The 19,510-nt window shown below is 44.5% G+C and overlaps 2 protein-coding genes and 1 long non-coding RNA gene across 4 annotated transcripts in view; 1 reads left to right on the top strand and 2 right to left on the bottom strand.

The window, feature by feature from the left end:
* SEPTIN10 (septin 10) overlaps positions 1-9,233 on the bottom strand; it is a 50,839-nt gene extending 41,606 nt beyond the window's left edge. For both annotated transcript variants that reach the window (XM_048856394.2, XM_048856403.2), the window contains exon 1: positions 9,101-9,233. In XM_048856394.2, the coding sequence (XP_048712351.1) occupies positions 9,101-9,130 (30 nt within the window). In that variant the 5' untranslated portion in view covers positions 9,131-9,233. The remainder of the gene's footprint in view (positions 1-9,100) is intronic.
* A 74-nt stretch (positions 9,234-9,307) lies between these two features.
* On the top strand, positions 9,308-12,554 carry SOWAHC (sosondowah ankyrin repeat domain family member C). Its single transcript, XM_048856378.2, has one exon. The coding sequence runs from the start codon at positions 9,566-9,568 to the stop codon at positions 11,279-11,281; it is 1,716 nt and encodes a 571-aa protein (XP_048712335.1). The 5' UTR covers positions 9,308-9,565; the 3' UTR covers positions 11,282-12,554.
* Positions 12,555-13,938: 1,384 nt separating this feature from the next.
* The window catches only part of LOC142072631 (uncharacterized), a 62,439-nt gene continuing 56,867 nt past the window's right edge, over positions 13,939-19,510 (bottom strand). Inside the window, exon 2 of the long non-coding RNA XR_012669138.1 lies at positions 13,939-15,768. This is a non-coding gene — a long non-coding RNA (uncharacterized LOC142072631). The remainder of the gene's footprint in view (positions 15,769-19,510) is intronic.

The following is a 19,510-nucleotide window of genomic DNA, read 5'->3' as shown; positions in this document are numbered from 1 at the left end:
CAATTTAAGAAACAACCAGTCAGCATAAACAGATGGACAAAACCATGATTAGCCACAGGTCCATGTTATTCTGTGTTCCTATGTTTCCAATCATCAAACCACTATCAATTCCCTAAGCCTTCCAATACAGCCAGCATCCTAAGACTTAACCTTAACCTGGGTTTACATTCTAGCCTTTGCCTACTTCACTAAGTTTGGGGGATTTTTATTTAAATTTAGAAGCTCAGGGAAAAAAGTGTCATCCTTTACACGGAATATGTTTGGACATATTTCAGTCAGGCCTTTTGATGTTAGTTTAGTACTTATGAAACTGCGCTGAATCTTTCTAGCACACATCTCTTATAATAATTTAAATATTTATTCATTCTCTTCTTGATTTTCATGTGTGAGGCTAAAGGCTACTCTCATTCCCATATTAGACTGACAGTGCTGGAAAAATGTACATAGACAAAAACAATTTAAGGAGAAAACACTACATTTTAGGACTACTGAACATGGTGCTTCTAAAATTAACATGGTGTTAACTGAAGTTAACAAGTTCAAATATAGTCACAATCTGAAAAAGAGAAAATGACAAAATACCTCAGGAAAGGCACTCCAATGTGTGGGAGCCAATATAAAAAAAGAGACAGAGATGGGTGTTGAAACAAACAAATGGGACATGGAGTCCCTAATGGAGCAAAGGGGACAACAGGCAACATAAAAGACAAGATTATATAAGCCACGAAGGTGAACACAAGAACAGCACTTCTGTCTAACAAAACTGAAGATACAACCTGGTATATGAACAAAAATCAAGCTATATTATTTCTTTATAACACCAACAATTAAGATTTGAGACACACAGAGGATGTTAGAGTCTCAGCACAATTGTAGAGGGATACTATGTCTTTCATATCCTGGTCATTGGCCTAAATCCCGACTATGTTAGTTGTATCCTAAATTACCATGCAACTGTTTGCTATGTTGCGTAAGTCACTAACAGTCTCAGTGGACAAATGTCTACAAAAACACAACAACAAATGGCATCAATCCATCTATGTCAGGATTTGAATCCATCAACAGAGTCGCATAGAGAAAGCTACCGATGGACTTTCTGTACTTGCTCAATGGAAAAATAGAGGACCCAGTCTCTATAGCTGTTAATCTGGTACCTTTTACTTTAAAAAATAAAAAAAATTAAAAGTATTCCAGATGATGAATTCAGCTTCCAAGTTCATTAACAATGAAGATGACAGAATAGAACAAATTTTCACTGCAAAGCGGATAATGGCACTGAAGTATAGTAAACATGTGCAACAACAGGATGCCTTTTAATGATTAATTTCCTAAATATAACCATACTTCACTACACAACAAAAACTTTGACTATAGCAGTGTTATGTAGTTCATATCAAAAGTCCAACTTGGCTTATTTCCTTGGGTCCTTGAACTTCTGCCACATCAGATACTTGTAGATGAGTGTTTTGGTCAGGAAACTGAGTGGCTCAACTTCTGCCAGAGATATTCATATCATTTTCAAAATTTCTTCAGATACATGAATTCTTGGAACAGCAGCAAATTTGAGAATGTAACTATATGGGTACAACATATTTACTATATTTCTTATCTTCACTCAGTACATAAATTATGAATGGAAATTAGATTTTCATATTATTATTCTTAGAGTATAAAACCACAAGGTACAAAATCTCATTTCAGACGTGAGATATGAGAATGACTAACTTGTAAAACAGATTTCAGAACCAGTACATGGACAAATTTAACTAATAAAATATTTGCACAGATGTGTACAGTTATCTGAAGCCTCAAGCATTTATGGATTTATTTTCACAACTTCCTTGTGCAATAGAGAAGTCTTCATGTTACAGATGAGTCACAGATGGCATTAATTGATTTGTATACACTCCAAGAGAAAAAGTGAAAGAGCCAGGAAATGAACCTGGATCTCCCAAGTTCCAGCCTAGCCCCTTATCCACAAGATCATCCTATCTTCTTCTTTCTAGCAGAACACTCTTTAAATAGCATCAGCTGCTGAAGGTGCAAAATCAACAATGGATCAAGAATGCATCAGAAAATTCTGCTATGTTACCAGTTTCAGATGTGAATAAACAGACTTCACATTACTTTTTTTTTTTTTTTTTTAATTCTTTAGAATTGAAAAACAGTTGAAGAGATTTTGTTCTCCTGTGCTGGTATTTAGAAGGATCTTTTGAGCGGGTCCAACTGCAATACCAAACGTATATTCTTCCTCCCACTTTCTTGTCCACACACAGGCCCATCTGCTGACTCTTTGGTTTCAGTTTCACTGCAGCTATTAATGGTAAACACTCTCTTTGGACTTGTCTAAACACAAAATTTGTACTGCTTTAACTATACCACCATAGTTAAAATAGTATACATCCTCCCCAGTGCGGACACAGTTATACTGATATAAAGATGCCTTACGCCAAAATAATGGAGTTTATTCCCATACCGGAAGGGGAAGAAGATATACTAGTATATGTACCTTTATAGAAGTATAACCTGAAACCACACCAAGGGGGTTGTATTGGTACAACTACTTCATTTAAAAAATAAAATAAAAAAAAGCACATCCCTAGCCCAAATAATCATACTGGTACAAAAAAAATGTGTGTAGACCAAGCCTTTCTCTGTCTAAAGTAGGAATGTAACTAATGTCTTCAAACATAACCTAACATTTTAAAACGTTTGTTAGTTGGGCTTTTTGGTGTAGCTTAGGCCATGACCAAAAAAATACTGCTATTCTTCCTCATCTGTGGGAAGGGGTCTGGCAAAGGCATGCAAAAGGAGATCAAGATCCCTCTATGCCTCCTTGAACAATAGGAAGCAGACTGGCTCCTAGATGCTCTCGATGGAGGTCACCAGTATGCTCCAAAGAGAAGATGGTGCATTATATTGGTAAGGTTGGTTCTGATAGGGTTGACCTGGCCATTGCCATGCCAGAGGTGGATACACTTGGGCTCTTGAGTGTCTCTGGTTTGTAGAGAAACTCTCACCTTGGTGATCTGAGAGATGAAAGGCTCCCTGCTGGATGAAGAACAGAAGGTGTGTCCTAGTGATGGAGATGAAGAATAAACATCATTGAGAGGCAGCACTGAGGACTGAGGAGACCTCAGTACTGAAAGTTCAGAAACACACACCGGTACCAAGTGTAGAAAAACTGGTGCCAATGGTGATGCCTGGGACATAGTTTATCTTCTCCAACATAGAATCAGCCACTACCAACAAAGATTCCATCGATGGTGCCAATCTCGGTGCCAGCGTCAATGCCAGTGTCAATGTCAGTGTTTGGAAACATACCTAATTACTGAGCATGGCTTGTGCTTCTCTGGTGCTGAGCCAGAGACTGAGCCCACATCACTTGTCTGTTTGAGGAGTGGGCTTAGTGCACTTGTTTCCTGAAGAGCAAAGATTTGGGCCTCTATTTATGGGAAGAAAGGGACTGGTGCCAGGAGCCATGCGCATCCCAGTGTTTCGATTTTTCCTTGCTTCAGCAAGGAAACGGTAACAGTCTTCTGTGTAAGGGTGGTAATTGGTATCGGGGCACTCCTTGATGCTGGATCCCTACTTGACAACACAGAGGATTTTTTACAGGTACCAACCTTGGATGTTGCATGCTGCCTGGCAGGGGTACTAGCTGACAGAGACTTATCAGATGTCTGATCAGTTCTGTATATTGATCCTCACTCCTTGCGGTCTCATACATAGGCACCGAATTTCTAATCTGCTGGGGGGAGGGGTGCCCCCGGCTCCGCTCAGGCCCCGCCCCCACTCCACCCCTTCCCCACTCTCTCTCCGCTCCCACCCAGTTTTGCCCCCTCCCCTGAGCGCCCTGCGCCCTTGCTCCTCCCCCACAGCGCCTCCTGACACCGCAAAAGAGCTGATCTGCAGCAGGCGCTGGGAGGGAAGGGGAGGTGCTGATTGATGGGGTCTACCGGCAGGCAGGAGGCACTGGGGAGAGGGGGAGATTCTGGTAGGGGGGCTGCCGTTGGATGTTCCAGCTCCACGCAATTGGCGCCTAGGGTCTCAAGTTCTTCTCATACATTTCTTGAGGAGATATAGCTTCAGCTGAATGTCTCTGGACTGCCTCATTCTTACTGAGCAGTCTTGCACACCGCTTCCCCAAGACAAAACAGAGAGTAGCTGTGGCTGTCAGTGAATGGAATTAATCCATTCAGGATTGACATGGGTTGAAATCCAAGGGCTTTGAATCTACCATTTTGGCATGTGCAGAGGGACAGAAAGCAGAGAGACAAATAAAATTTAAGGGGATGTACCAGGGGGAAAAATACTTTAAAGGGAGTTAACCCTAACTACCTAATTTGCAATTGAAGTTAAATTCCACTAAGGGTAGTGGGCGGACACTACTTGTTCTGTCTTGTTCCCATATGTAGTAAGAGGGAACAGAGGGATGGTTGTGATCACTCTGTACTTTCTTCCCTCAACAGGAGCACATGGAGGCAGCTGCAAGTCTAACGGACACTGCTATTCAACAGATTTTGATCTCATACAACACGTGGCACATGTGTACCTATAGTGGGACCCACACAGACACATACCCCAAGAAGAACTCTGTGGTATTTGATCAACCCTGTAATAAGTTTGGGGGTTTCTTCAGAGTCTTAACTCCATTATCACCTGGTTTTCCAATGGATGAAAATAGTTAGCAGTCAAGTAGGATGGGACATAACGCACCTACAAGCAGACTAACTTATAAAATTGTAAAATGGCAGTATTACTGACTTAACTGCTTTAGAAAATTGTTGGGCAAATGTCTTTTCTGAACAAAATTGCAATATGAGAGCTATGAAAACATCAGTTTTTGGTTACAACTCAACTATATCATACAAGTATTTATAGCAAGGGGCAGGAGTGCAGTTATTTAAATTGTATGTTATACTTAAAAGACTAATAAGTTAACTACAATGTATCTTTCAAATCCTAATAACTTCTAAACAACAAGCTTTCCCACTATACTGAACAACACTGAAGACAAGTTTCTATTCTAAAGAAGAACTGTAGCAATTCCTGCTGCAGGATTGCTCATCTTCAATTATTCTAGTTTCTTTTCTTTCAGGCATAGCTACAGTACTTTACACACTTGCATCATAAGCAGTCTTACAATTCTATTCATATTATGTATTGGTAATTTATACAATTCCTTTGTTGAATCACAATGAAATTCTCCTAGAAATTTTATGTTTGTTTTTCTGTGAAGATTGAATGTCAACCCCATTCAATTAAAATTGTCTGGAGCACTTTACTACTATTTGTTAATTTGAGAAATTAGACTATTTGTCTCCACTTCCCTCTAACTATAATATCTACAGTCCAATCTAAAATTGTGTTTCCAAACTACCCTCGAACTTGTCCCATCCATTTTTATATTGGTCCCCTCCCCTCCCTGCTATTCTCCTGTGTAATGTTTGTTTGCTTGTGCTGCCCTATCTAGAATTCTCTTGCCTCTCCAAATCTGTAAGCTTACTGATAAATTTTAAATCCCCATCACATTTCATTTTTGCTGATACTGCATTTTTTCAAATCTCCTCTCAGTGTAGTTAACCCACAAGAATACTATGTGGCATATTTATCTTTTAAATTTCAACTCTTCTTTTATGCTAGTCTTTTGCAGTTTTTCCCTTCTGCTCATATAAAAGAGTCATGAGTCCAGCCTGTGAAACTTTTGTTCTCTAGTTTACTCCCTCTATAATTCTTTCTATACAGAATGCTATATGCAACGGGCAATATAAAACTGCAATCGGAGACCTCCTGGACTACGACCGGGGAGACTGGCTGGATCCCCTGACGCTCGCTCAGCGCATGGGGCTCTCCAGACCTTGTACTCCCCTGCGCGTACTTCAGGAGGTGAGGGCCGCTTTGCCGCCCACTGCTCGGGTTTACCTCGACCGGGTACTGCGAGAGGGCGCGCCCCGCCCACCTTCCACCCCAGGCCCTCCGGACCTTTTCATCGGGCCCCTGCCCCGTGGACCCGACCGATCCCCCCGCCCCTTCACCGTGAGCCGGCTCCGCGAGCTGCGGCCGGTCCGGTTCCAGACCGTGCCAAAGAAACATCTCTACATGCTCGTGCTCCACACCCTTCATGTCCTCACCCTCATGTCCTGCCCTGACACAAAGTGGCGGGACCTCCTGCCACCTCTAGAGGGTGAGGAGCCCCGGTGGGACAGCCTATATTCCACCTTAGTCCCGAAGCCCGCCGGGGATATCAATTGGCGGCTCCTTCATGGGGCCGTGAGCACAGGTGTGTACTTGGTGCGTTTCACCCCAATCCCGGACACCTGCCCCTTTTGCGGCATGAGGGAAACCCTGGCACACGTCCACCTGGAATGCGCCAGGTTGCAGCCCCTATTCCGGCTCCTCACGAATATTTTGTTAAGGTTTTGTTTGCACTTTTCCCCTCACCTCCTTATTTATGCACTCCCTGACCGTGGCCCCACTAAGTCACGGGACCTCCTAGTCAACCTCCTCCTGGCCCTGGCTAAAGTGGCCATCTATAAAACCAGGGTGAGGAGGTTGGCTGATGGAATCTCCTGCAACTGTGAGGCCTATTTCCGATCCTCTGTCCATTCACGTCTCCGGGCAGAGTTCCTCTGGGCAGCGTCCACTGACTCCCTTGACGCCTTTGAGGAGCAGTGGGCGCTCTCCGGGGTCCTCTGCTCAATGTCCCCGTCCGGTTCCCTTAGTTTGACCCTTTGACCGCACTCCCGTCCCTGTTGTTCATTAGTTGTCCCCCGTAATTACTTGGTTTTCCAGGTCCTGTGGACCCCCGCCCCTTAGGCTGGGGGGGGGGGGGGGATCCTTTAGTAACAAAGCCCGCCCACTTCCTGGATCCCAATAAGGCAATATAAAGCATAATTAAATATTCACAAAATGGAACGCAATGGGCTACTTCTTTTGGATGGACCGAAGCAGTGTTCAGCACTGAATCTAGGGGCAAGTCTGGAAAGTGAAGGAAAAGAGACTTCGCACTTCTCCGATTGGGAGTAATCAGGGCACACTTCTACCAATACTTCTCTAATCTATATCACTACAATGGCCCCCAGCTAAGGATCATCAGCATTCAGCACTTTGGTCACACACCTTTCAAAATGCCTCATCTGACAGAAAAGCACAAGAACAGCCAACTAAACTCTACCCAGGGATTCCTCTAAACAAGACAAATCCCCAGCTGGTTATTTAGGCCACTTTGATGTCCCTCATGTCCCTAACAAAGCAACACCGGAGATGGAACAGCGCAGAAGATGTGTCTTTATGTCATGAGCTAATCAAACTATTCATGGCACCTTAGAGACTAACAAATTTATTTGAGCATAAGCTTTCGTGAGCTACAGCTCACTTCATCGGATGCATGTATTTTCCACTGCATGCATCCGATGAAGTGAGCTGTAGCTCACGAAAGTTTATGCTCAAATAAATTTGTTAGTTTCTAAGGTCCCACAAGTACTCCTTTTCTTTTTGCGGATACAGACTAACACAGCTACTACTCTGAAACCTGTCAAATTATTCACTACATCAAAAATAAAAGTGAATTTGGGCCAAGTTTGGGATTTGTGTATCTGAAGAACAAGGAAGAAGTGGAAAGTTGACAGGATTTGCCAGGATGCAGAGCAAGGTTTTCCTTGAAGCATGTGAACACATAACCAAGACTATTAGATTTTTGTTGTTGTTGTAAATATGCAGCAACTCTCAGCCATTTTGAGCAAGACAAAGCCTCAGAATGGGATCTTCTAGTACTAATTTTAGAATGCTGACAGAGCCTGCAAACTGTAGTCAACAGACATGCAGGTGTATGGGCCTCGTACACAGGTTCAGTACAGGATTATGGCATGATACTCATTTCTGTTCACAATTTTACCTATAAACTGAGAGTAAATTGACAAATTTGCTCATTATTAGAAATTATTTGGGGGATTTTTTTATTCAAATGTATGCCTGTGCATTGTTTGGGAGCTACAGTTCACAACCATTATGGATAGCAAATACTCTAACTATAAATTTATGGTTTCAGAGTAGCAGCCGTGTTAGTCTGTATTCACAAAAAGAAAAAGAGTACTTGTGACACCTTACAGCTCACGAAAGCTTAGGCTCAAATAAATTAGTTAGTCTCTAAGGTGCCACAAGTACTCTTTTTCTTTTTATAAATTTATGCTGCATGATTGGTAATCTGAATAGCACTGGATTGGTTCCTATGTCTGGATGGCTCCCAAATTGACAGTTTTCAAGATGGCTACTTCTTGAATACTTCTGAAGTAATTACATATTTTAACAAGTATTCATAACCCTACCTTGCTGTTAGCATTTTTGCCTGGACAAATGTAAAAGCAATCACAAGTGAAAGCTATTGTAAGTACAGTTGAAGCAAACTCATGGTTTTTAAGTGAATCAATGTTCATAAGCTTTTTTTTCCCCCTCATCTCGACTTGCTAACAACAAATGTAAAGTTCCACCTCAGGCTAAAGCGGAAAGGAAGCATTCAGAAAGAATAAAAATTAAGCTAATGCATCACGGTGTCACGCCGACCGACGCTTCCCTCCTTTGGTTTGCTCATAACGTGGAAGGACAGTTCTGAGGGCACAGCCCGGAGTCTTCCCAGACTTTTACAACCAAACACTGATTTGAACGGGGGAGTCGCCCGCTTTGCGGGCCTCCATGCCCAGCGGCGCGCAAGGGGCTTTGAGATCCTGGGACGGAAACCGAAGGGCAAACCCCTGCCCCTGCCCCCCGCCCCTGCCCCCCGCCGCGAGCTCGCCACACACGAGTCTCCCTCGGGGGCGTTTCACGAGCTCGTTGTGGGTGACTCGGCGGGGGCGGGGGGGAGCAGGGACCGCGGGGGCAAGGGGCTGTGGCGGACGGTGACTGGGGGGGGGGGGGAGACCTGGGGCCAGCATGACGCGCTCAGCCCGGGGGGAAGGGGCCGGGCGCGGCTCGGGCCGGGGTCTCTGCGGCCTGGCCCGGCGGAGGAAGTTTTTCGGGTGCGGTCGGAGGGGAGACCAGGGGCGGGGGCAGAGAGAGAGAGAGAGAGACGAGAAAGTTTCACGCGCCCCCGGGCGGGACTCACCAGCTGCCGAGCGACCTCGGAGGAAGCCATGACACCGGGCAGCCGCCGCGGGAGGGGGAGGGGCGAGGCGCGCGGGAAGCTCCAGGCGGTTGGAATGTAACCGGCCGCAGCTGGAGGGTCCGCGCGCGGGGCGGGGCCAAGCAAACGGGCGGGGAGGGGCGTGGCGCGGGGGGCGGCCCGAGGGGAGGGGCCGCGCTGCAGTCGCTTCGCACCCCCGGCCCGGGGCGATCCCCGCACGCGGCGGGCTGGAGTCTCGGAGGTGACGTGAGCTAGGAGCGGACGGTCCCTGACACCCCCCCCCCCCGCCCCGCCTGTATAATGGGCCGCGACCCGCCGCACTGATTGAACCGCCGCCGGGAGATGCTGCCGGTGCCGCATTACCGAGGGGCGGGGAGCGCTCGGCCGCCGCGCCCTGAGCCGCCGCAGGACGCGGCGAGGTTGGGGCCGCGCTGAGCGTGGGGCGCGATGGCCGAGGAGCCGGCGCTGAGCCCGGAGTCAGTGCTGCGGTTCCTGGCGGCGCGGGGCGGGCGGGCGCGGAACGCGGAGCTGCTGGAGCATTTCCGGGGCTGGCTGAGCCCGCCGGAGCCGGAGCGCCGCGCCCGGGCCCGCCAGCGCTTCAAGGAGCTGGTCAACGCCGTGGCCACCGTGCACCTGGAGCCCGGCTCCGGCGCCAAGTACGTTCAGCTGCGGCGGCGCTACCGGCCCGCGGGGACCCCGGCTGCGGACCAGCAGGACTCGCCACCCGGTGACCAGCCCCTCGATCCCGGCGGCAGCGAGGCCGCCGCCCCCCTCGATCCCCCGGCAGCGCCCGAGCCGCTGCCCAGCATCGCGGACGCCGTCCCCGTCGATCCCCCCGCGGCGCCGGAGCCGCTGCCCAGCATCGCGGTGACCCCTGACGAGGAGGCGGACTCGGCACCGCGGAGCCGGGACTCCTCGCCTTGTCCCGGGGGGCAGCCGCCGGAGATCGCGCCTGCTGCCCCGGGAAAGCCGGGCCCCGAGGATGGGGCGCTCCGGGGAAAGGGCCCCCCCAGCTGCCCGCAGCAGCCGCCTCAGGCAGGGAGCAGGAGCGACTTGCCCCGGTTGGGCCAGGCGCCCCCGGGCGGCGGCAGGAAGAGGAGCTCGCGGCGCAACGTGCCCCGGGGGCTGCAGCCGGGGCACGGCGGGGAGGAGCCGGTTCCCCCTGCCCGGCTTGTCGAAGAGGAGGGGGCCGAGGCCGGTTCCGGCTCCCCTTGCTCGCCGGGCAGCTCCGGCGGGGGCGCCACCCCCAGGTCCAGCCGCAAGAACTTCCGCGAGTTGATGATGGGCAGCTCCCCCCAGCTGAAACGGAGCTTCTTCCCCGGGGCCCCCCGAGCCCGCGGGGGGGACTCAGACAGCGCCTCGCTGGCCTCCTCCTCCGCCGAGGAAGAGAGCGGCGCGGGGAGCTCGGTAGCGCTGGACCCCCTGGAGCACGCCTGGATGCTGTCGGCCGCGGACGGCAGGTGGGAGAGCCTGGAGGGGCTGCTGAGCTGCGAACCGGGGCTGCTCTCCAAGCGCGACTTCATCACCGGCTTCACTTGCCTGCACTGGGCCGCCAAGCACGGGCGCCAGGAGCTGCTCGCCATGCTTGTCAACTTCGCGCACAAGCAGCGGCTGCCCATCAACATCAACGCGCGCACCAGCGGAGGGTACACGGCGCTGCACCTGGCCGCCATGCACGGCCACCTGGAAGTGGTCAAGCTGCTCGTGGGGGCCTACGACGCAGACGTGGATGTGAGGGACTACAGCGGGCGCAAGGCCTCCAACTACCTGAGCCAGAGCACCACGGAGGAGATGCGGAGCCTGGTGGGGGCCCTGCAGGAGGAGGGCGAGGGCGTTGTGGGCAACGGGAGCGGGCGCTGGAGGCTCTCCAAGGTGCTCCCCTCCAACCTCATTGCCTACAAACTCTCCCACCACCACCAGGGGCAGGGCGAGGAGACTGAGTCAGGCGAGGGGGCAGCAGCCCTGGGCAAGGGCAAGGAGATGAGCAGGAAAGCCTCAAACAGCGGCAGGATGAAACCACGGCTCAACAAAATCCGATTCCGCACCCAGATCATCCACACCACCCCCTCTTTCAAAGGGGAGGAGGAGGAAGAGGAGGAGCAGGAGGAGAAGCCACTGAAAACGTCCTTCAAACTCAGACCTAAATCCAATGTCTTCGGATAAGCAGGGAGACAAGCAGTATCTAAATCAGGGGTGTGACATGCTCCTGAACCCATTGAACATGTAGTGCAGAAGAGAGGTGGTGTTTGCAGCTTTGTGTGAGTGACCATCCCTCATCCAGACTCACGCATACTTCGGGAGATAATGAAACTCAGAAGTTAAAACAAAATATTTTGCTTTAAGTGTAAACATCCGCAGGGCTCCTGGGATTTAGCAATTTCCAGAAAATAGCTGCTTCAAGCCAAGCAATGGGGGCTCCCCATACTTAAGAGCTATTTCCTTGCACGTACAGCCAGGGGCCGTGGGTCTGTAAAGAAGTATTGGGTATGTAAAATCTGTGGGCCTCCTCTTTTTAGAAGCTAGGCATCAGGGTCTGGAAACATGTATTTATACTTGAGTTGGAGGGGAGACAAAAGAGAGAATTCAAAACTTTACATTTCGGTACTATATACAACTCTTCATGGACAGCTATCTATTTAAGTAGGATTTTGTCAATACATTCATGTATTTTTAAAGTCTCTCTTTTTCTAATGGCAATACCACATGATTAAATAGTTAAGTACAACACGTGACCGGTGGCAGGATTTCTGTAGACATTTGGGCTTCAGTCCTCAAAGACTTAAGACCAGTCTTAACTTTACCTGTTCAAATGACATAATTCAAATATGGAAGTCAATGGGATGGCTTACAAAAGGTATAGTTAAGCATGGTGTAAGTCTTTGCTGCTTAATTGAGGTACTACTGAACTCTATTAGAGTTGGAATGCTAATGCAGAATACAGTAGTGTGAATGAAAGGTCTTTAATTTTTTATACATTGAATAACTGCTAATTAAGTTCTGTATCAAAGCAATTTTACTTTTATAATCACTGTGAACTCTCAAATACTAAATCTAGTACCATATGAGTTATTGATCTTTGGTCTGTCTTGCCAACACTACACTAGAGTAATAGCAACACCTTTACAGTTGATTATCTTTATTCATGTAAAACTAAGTAATTATGCCATACATCTCATCCAAAAAAATCACTTTTCCTTACAAAGGAGTATAGATGCTGTTGCATGAGATCTTCATAAAACTAATAAGATATTGAAATGCAATAGTACTGTTCTATGCATTCAATAATTTGTGTGCTGTAGTATCTACTAGCTCCTTGAGTGTAGTATATGCCGAAATGCTTACAAACTGTGGTAGGCTGAAGGACCTAGGAACTCTTTTCTAAGGCCACCTGTGTCCCTGTTTGTTTGGTGTATTGAGTAAAAGCTGCTTCATGAGACTTTCTGATTATTTTTTTTTTAAAGTAGTGGGGGCAACATTCACACTCTGACTCTCTAGTAAAACTGATTTAACTAAAAATCAAATCTTTAGTTTGAAACTTCAAAATCCTTCCTGTCTTACAAAAAACAAACAAATGTACTGGAAATTCCCAAAGTAATTGTTTTGGAAATTCTCCACCTCAGACAGGTCTATTCTAAATTTGTTCTATACAGTCTACAGAACTTTATTGGTTTCTCTGCTGTTCAGGTCAGTAATTCCTGCAAATCTTGGAAGGCATAGGCTATTTGAACATAAGGCTCTTCAAAAAGAGCTGCATCATGGATGCAGCTGGCCATTGAATCATCCGAGCATAAATGTCAAAATGCTGCCAATGAAAAATGCCTCTAAGTTACACTTTCTTGTAATGTATGTGCATATTTGTAAAATCTTACCAAGAGTGTATGACTTTAGAAATGCATAAAATCTAAATCTGAGGCACTAATTAACTGCATGCTGCAAGGGCTAGAAATCTGTATATTAGGGGAGTTGCTCCTGAAAGATCTGTGCTTTCTCGTGTTGACAGCTTTCTGCATTTTATTTGCAATAGCATGAGTGCCTACAATAAATAAAAAGAAAAGGGGTACTTGTGGCACCTTAGAGACTAACCAATTTATCTGAGCATAAGCTTTCGTGAGCTACAGTGAGCTGTAGCTCACGAAAGCTTATGCTCAAATAAATTGGTTAGTCTCTAAGGTGCCACAAGTACCCCTTTTCTTTTTGCGAATACAGACTAACACGGCTGCTACTCTGAAACCTACAATAGATGTGGGGGAGTGGACTTTGCCGCAGATCACTTCCCAGTATTTGCATGACTGTTGACCTTAGTAAGCTATGATAGTCACATAGGTAGGCAATTAATACTATGCCAAACTGTTATGAGAAACTGACCTTGATGAGCAGTTTAATCTATTTTATACATTATTTAGGGTCAGGTCATTGTTTTTGTTCAGAAACACTAAAAATCATGGGGAGGTGTTAATTTTATAATATAAAATTCCATGTGCCTTCACTTTTGGTTGTACACTACAAACATGGGTATATTCAGTCCTGAAAAGCACTTTCGTTCATATGTATATGGGGCAGAGCTAACAGTCTGCCCTCAGCCTTTTCCTGCCAGTATAAACTTGGTGCATCAAGAACTGGGTGTTTCAAAGGGGGAAGTGCACTTGAGAACTAGGTACTTGCCCCTTCTACTTTCTGCAGTAGAGAAATATAATCTTTATACTAAATTTTCTGTAAAGCAAGCTGAAGGTTGTTACATTTACAAGATTCTAGCTTGAGGCTCCTTGAGCACTATATTCCCAAGTGAGCACACACTTCCTGCTACTACCTATTTCCAAATCTTGACTATATTAACCATTAGTGTAGCAGTTATGAAGCCTTGTGTAACTTTCATTTTGACTGAGTCAGGTGTTGAGCTTTTCAAGTCTAGATCTGATAAAGAATTGCACAAAATATAGAATCTTGAATTGGTATTCTGTTGGTGATGGGGAAATTCTTTAGACTGTTGAGATCTTGGACTACTGCAGCACTCTTCAAATTGTGAAGAACCACAATTTGTGGGAGAACCAGTAAAAATTACTGAAATTGACAATTGGTAAATGTGCATTGCAGTGTAATTCACAGTTTAGTTTTAATTTGATACGTCACAACACACTAGTAAACGACTGTAATATGTCTACAAAAGTAATGAAGTCCTAGTGGTATGAGATCTTCCCGCAACACTAGAAAATCTGAGTTGTGGCACATGCTATTGGTACACTATGGTGAGTAAAAGTGCAAAATTAACAAGGTTCTACTGTAGTTATTCCAAATGGCTAGCTAATCAAATTTCTGCTTGTGCTATCGGACTAAAGATTTTTATTTCACCTCTTGGCTTTCACATTCCACTCCTTTTATTTGAGCTAAAACAAGTTTCTCTGTGGGGAAGGAGGTTACTCTTGATACCCTTGTTTCAGGATATTCTTAGTCTACTGGTACTCTTAAATGTATGTATTTGAATTAGCAAATATATTGCTGAGGAAGATGTGAATTGAACTAAAACAATTTGTATGGTACAAAAACTGTAGCACTTACTAGTCATTTTTTTTAATGGTACACTTGAAATATTGAATGTTTATCCTTTATTCAGTTTTTATGATAGTGTGATGCAGCAAGCCTGTAACTTAACCATTTGATCACTTGTATTGCATCTTTGCCTGAAATATTAGAGGCCTGGATGCCTGTCAGTTTTTAATACAAGGTTTTTTTTATGGGTGTTTATCTGAATGGATATTTGAGTGAAGAATCTGCAGAAGTCAAACTTTAATTTTACTGAAATAAACAAATGCCAGTGAGTTGTGTTTTGCTTTAACTTATTCGTGTTTGTACTCACAATTAGTATATACTGTGTATGTTTGCTATTTTCAGATTGGTCTGTAGAACCATTACTATTTTTTTTTGCTTTTAATCACCAAGATAACTGATGGGATATAACTCTTGAAGCACTAGCAAGTGGTGGGGAAATAGTCTCTTCTTTGTAAGACAGTAACAATTTTTGCTGGCTATTAAGTACTCTTGAATAGTTCACTTTAAAGTTCATCAAAGTGCCCTTGAAGTTATCCATGCTAGATAGGACTGGCCTTTTAAACAAAAGGCAGCCTCATTTAGGCCTAACCTCTTAACTGCTGCCATGAACCTGCTGTTTCTGTGCAATCAAAACTGACTTTGGAAGGACAAATATACCTAAATAATGATCCCGATCCTGGATTCTCATAGAACATAATACCAAAGTAATAGACCAAAGCTTGTTCACTAAGCCTGTCCAACACATACGTGAACAGAATGTACTTCCTATTAATGAATCAGACTGAGGTTTTCAGTTTGTGTAAACTCTTTTTTGTCACTCTGGATAATCTGTATATGCACATATAGTCATGCTACTAATAACTGCCATATCTTCCTCATTTGCTGATTTTAGGGCTCAAGTCCAGATGAAGGAGCAATGCTGATGACTGTAAATACCATCTCTGTTTCTAGTTCACTCTTCTTTGCGCTGTTTTTCCTTCTCCCCATAATGGTCTGTTGGAGGTTAGACAATTGGCTAGCCAGCAAGCCTGCCACTTTCTTCCTTTGCTTACACTCGAGGGGTGAAGACTGCTCTTGTAGTGTGATGGGTACAGCTGTTCTCCTTCCTGAAGGATAAACAAGAGATGTGATAGCTGATCTGATCTTGCTAGGAGGCCTTAACCTACCCTTTGTTACGGTTATTGGGTTGGAAGAGAAGTAGGTGAGGCCAGAGCACGAAAGTGTTAGTAGTTTTTGTAGGAAACTCTTGCTGGGTAGAGCTACTTTGCCCATCTCTAGTTCCCGCTACCTGCACAACTGTTGGTCCTGCCAATCCATCAGTTTTCCTGAACAGACACTTTAACAAGTCCAATAATGTGACTTTACATGATATTGCTAGCTATAAATCTGATGTTTGTGGGAGTTTAACCTAATCTTTGTGACAAATGACAGATTAGAAAACTAAATACATCCAGATGCTTTCCTTTTCTCTATCCTTGCCTTGTCATAAACAGCTGGTATTCCTTACCCTCAGATGTACCGGTGAATCTACCTCATTAGAATGCAAGAAAGTGTGAAACAGTGCTTGTATATGAACAGTGTGGTTTGTTTGGGAGTAGGGGAAATCAATGCAATTAAACTTAATTATGGGGATTTATTGCTGATAGCTCTATTTGGGGAAATATTCTTGACCTTGGGGCATATTTGCAGACAACTTAAGTTTTACTTTTGCCTTTGCTTCGAAATGTTGAGTAGGGTCATCTTTTAGGGTTGTCTCACCAGATTAATTGAAGGAGGGGAGGAAGGACAAGAGTAGGCCTCAGTTTGTGTTTTTGTCAAATGTGGTCCACTGTATAAATTAAGGGGTTAATATGGGAAATGTTATAGAGACTAAACTGACCAACTTCTGCTTAAAACTTATGTTAGATTTGATGATGTCCCAAGGTAAAGACTAAAGCAGCCCATATTTACCAAGCCTTTTTGTCTTAAACATAGCATCTGAAACTGTTTTCACTCCTGCAGAAAACTGTGATTTTAATATGGAGAGAGATCTAACTTGCTGAATACGGTTACAAAAAAATTAAATAGCATGTTTGCAAATATTGTGGAAGGTAAGATACTTGTAGACCACTTTTAAACTGGTTTATCCTTTCACTTAATTCCTACTTCAATATAAGTGAACTAATAACTACAAAGAAGATTCTTAGTAAGTCCAATTCAAATCTAATTTTATTATTCTTGCCAGCATCTTTCAGTAGAGTCAACCATACTGCAGAAGTCTGAACAACTCTTCTGCATTTGGTGTGGTCATAGTTGTTACATGATACTGTTACATTTAATGTATTACAATGAAGATCTGGGTTACAAACTGCTTTCTGAAAAGTCCGACTCAAACCAGTGCAACGTTCCTCTTTGCTACAGTCTTAAAACAAGTGTGTTACCATTTTTGTGCTTGTGAACATCAGCTAAATAAGTGACATGTTTTATCTAGAACCACTTATGCTACAGAATTTTTAAAAGTTGCTGTTAAGCTACAGCTGACACTGTAGGGATGGTTTGTCTAGCACAGTTAGGGCTAAAGAAAACCCCTACCAATGACTTTAAAAAAAAAAATCATACAACGCCTAAGCTTTTGAAATGTAACCTGCCACATCTTGCTGCAGCATCTTTTTCTTCCAACCTTTTTGGAGTAAACAGCTTTTTATCTTGTACATGCTTTTCCATGTGTCTAGTTCGGTAAAGAACTGGGAACATCTTAAAAGTTTGCAGTTGAGTCCATTCCAGTGCTCTAGCCACTAAGTCACAAAAGAGTCAAGACCTGGCTTTTATTCCTAGCTCTCCTGATGGCTGGCCCTGGGCAGGTCACTTCACCTCTGCTAGTTTCCCCATCTGTAAAATAGGATTAATGACCTCCCTTGAAAAGTGCTACGCAAGAGCCACCTATTACAACTTTTCCTTCAGTCTGCATTGTGATCTTCATAGTCTAGATACAAATTGTTTGATTTTTAAGTTGGCATTTCCTTGACTGTTAAAGGTTTGTGGTACATCCCTGAAGCACCCTTAACTACCCTTCAGCACCATTTTTGTCTTAGAGCTGTGGCTTTCTCAGTTCTCAGAAAGCAAGGTCTATCTGTACTGAACAAATATAAAAAGTTAACACGTTTTAGGGGTAGAAATGCAAACAGATGTTTCAGATCATAAAATCTCAGGGTCAGTAATATTTAAAACAAACTTATTCTGCTTAGAAGTTTATGGGGAGAATGCAGAACACTGCACATCAGTGAACCAGTATCAGATTAATGTTTGGGCCTGGAAGACACCTATCTCTAGGAATACAATTTGTTATCTCAAAATGACCTGCAACTGCAAGTTCAGCCTTCCTCTGACTCTTAAGGGTCAGAGGGACATGGCACTGGTCTCAGTTTCTCTTGAACTTTTTGTAAGTTTTTATTTTAGCACCAAACCAGCCCTTTCACCTGGGGGTGAATATCTCTGTGATGACATAATCTCTCTTCTCACTCTGTAAGCAAGGATGAACTAAGGTCATTAACACTTCATGAGGCTAAAGCTTTTCTTTAAACATGTCAGACATCAAAAAGTTAGGGTTTTTTTTCTTCCATTTCAGAAATTGACTTTAATTGCACTTAAAAGAGACTAACACTATTCTTAATTAAAATGCAACTCCTTCAGGGCCTGAACTCCCTGTCTGTGAAAACGAGTTACCAAGGCTGTAGGTAACACAAGTCTTACTGAAACTGATTTTAGCTTACAGACAGATTTCCCCAAGCTGGCAACATTTTTCTTCCAGAGTGATTAAGTGCTGAGAAATAGTATTCAAACTAATACAGATCTTTAAATGTGAGTGTTTTACCTTGCAAAGGGTAGACATCTTTCATAGAGACCTTCCTCAACAATTTAATGAAAATATGTCCACTTACTGTGTCTTTTGCTACTGTGATTGGAGTACAAAGCACAACACTTCTATATTTTAACTATAAAAATCTCTGTCTGGGGTAACTTTACACCACCAACAAGGAATCAGTATTAAAGGTGTGATACTTTATTGTATGAACATACAATGAAATTCCACTCTTTCTATTAGATGTATGGTCTAGATTTTCTATTGCGTGTTTCCCCACAGCTAGAGTGGGTAATCTTTGTACTCTCTAGGGAAGTAAATGTATGCAAGAGTGGGAGGAGTCACCCCATTGCCACCTGGAAGGCTGCCACCATTACTAAATTTTCCTGAGTGAGAGTAGTAACATTAAATCTTCTCTGGGCTCCCTCAGAGCCTGCCTGGGAACGGTGTGGACTTTGAATCTATTCTTCTCCCTGGCCTCTGTCCCAGCAGAAGAAAGTCATTTACTACTACACACCTGCACTAGGCAGACTCTTCCTGGAAGTGTGAATTGGGCTCAGCTGTGATATTGAGCCTCTTTTCCTCAAGTGAGCTATAGCTAACAAAAGCTTATGCTCAAATAAATTGGTTAGTCTCTAAGGTGCCACAAGTACTCCTTTTCTTTTTGCGAATACAGACTAACACAGCTGCTACTCTGAAACTAGTGTTGCTTCAGAAGGTGATCGTTTGGCTGACAGAACAAATGATTAGCTGGATATAACCTAGTTTGACCTAATATGGCTTTATGTAGCAAAAGTATTGAATTAGACACACAGGGCAGTAGACAGTGCTTATTGCTATCTTTTTTTTCTAGCAATTTCTTCCCTTAAGGTTAATTGAACTTTCCTCACATACATAAACTGGAACAATTCTTTTTCTTCAGGGGGAAAAAGCTTGCTTGCCCAATTGGTTTCTCCAGGCTTGCCCCCCTCAAATCTGTTGTAAGACCTCAGTCATTTTCTGTACTGCTG

The sequence above is a fragment of the Caretta caretta genome, chromosome 1, assembly GCF_965140235.1.
Source record: "Caretta caretta isolate rCarCar2 chromosome 1, rCarCar1.hap1, whole genome shotgun sequence".
In the NCBI taxonomy this organism is placed as follows: domain Eukaryota; kingdom Metazoa; phylum Chordata; order Testudines; family Cheloniidae; genus Caretta; species Caretta caretta.
The sequence above is the reverse complement of the archived record's forward strand: the minus strand, read 5'-3'. Positions and strand labels throughout refer to the sequence as shown.

Coding starts and splice junctions, on each gene's coding strand:
- SOWAHC (XM_048856378.2), top strand. CDS start 9,566: ATGGCCGAGGAGCCGGCGCTGAGCCCGGAGTCAGTGCTGCGGTTCCTG.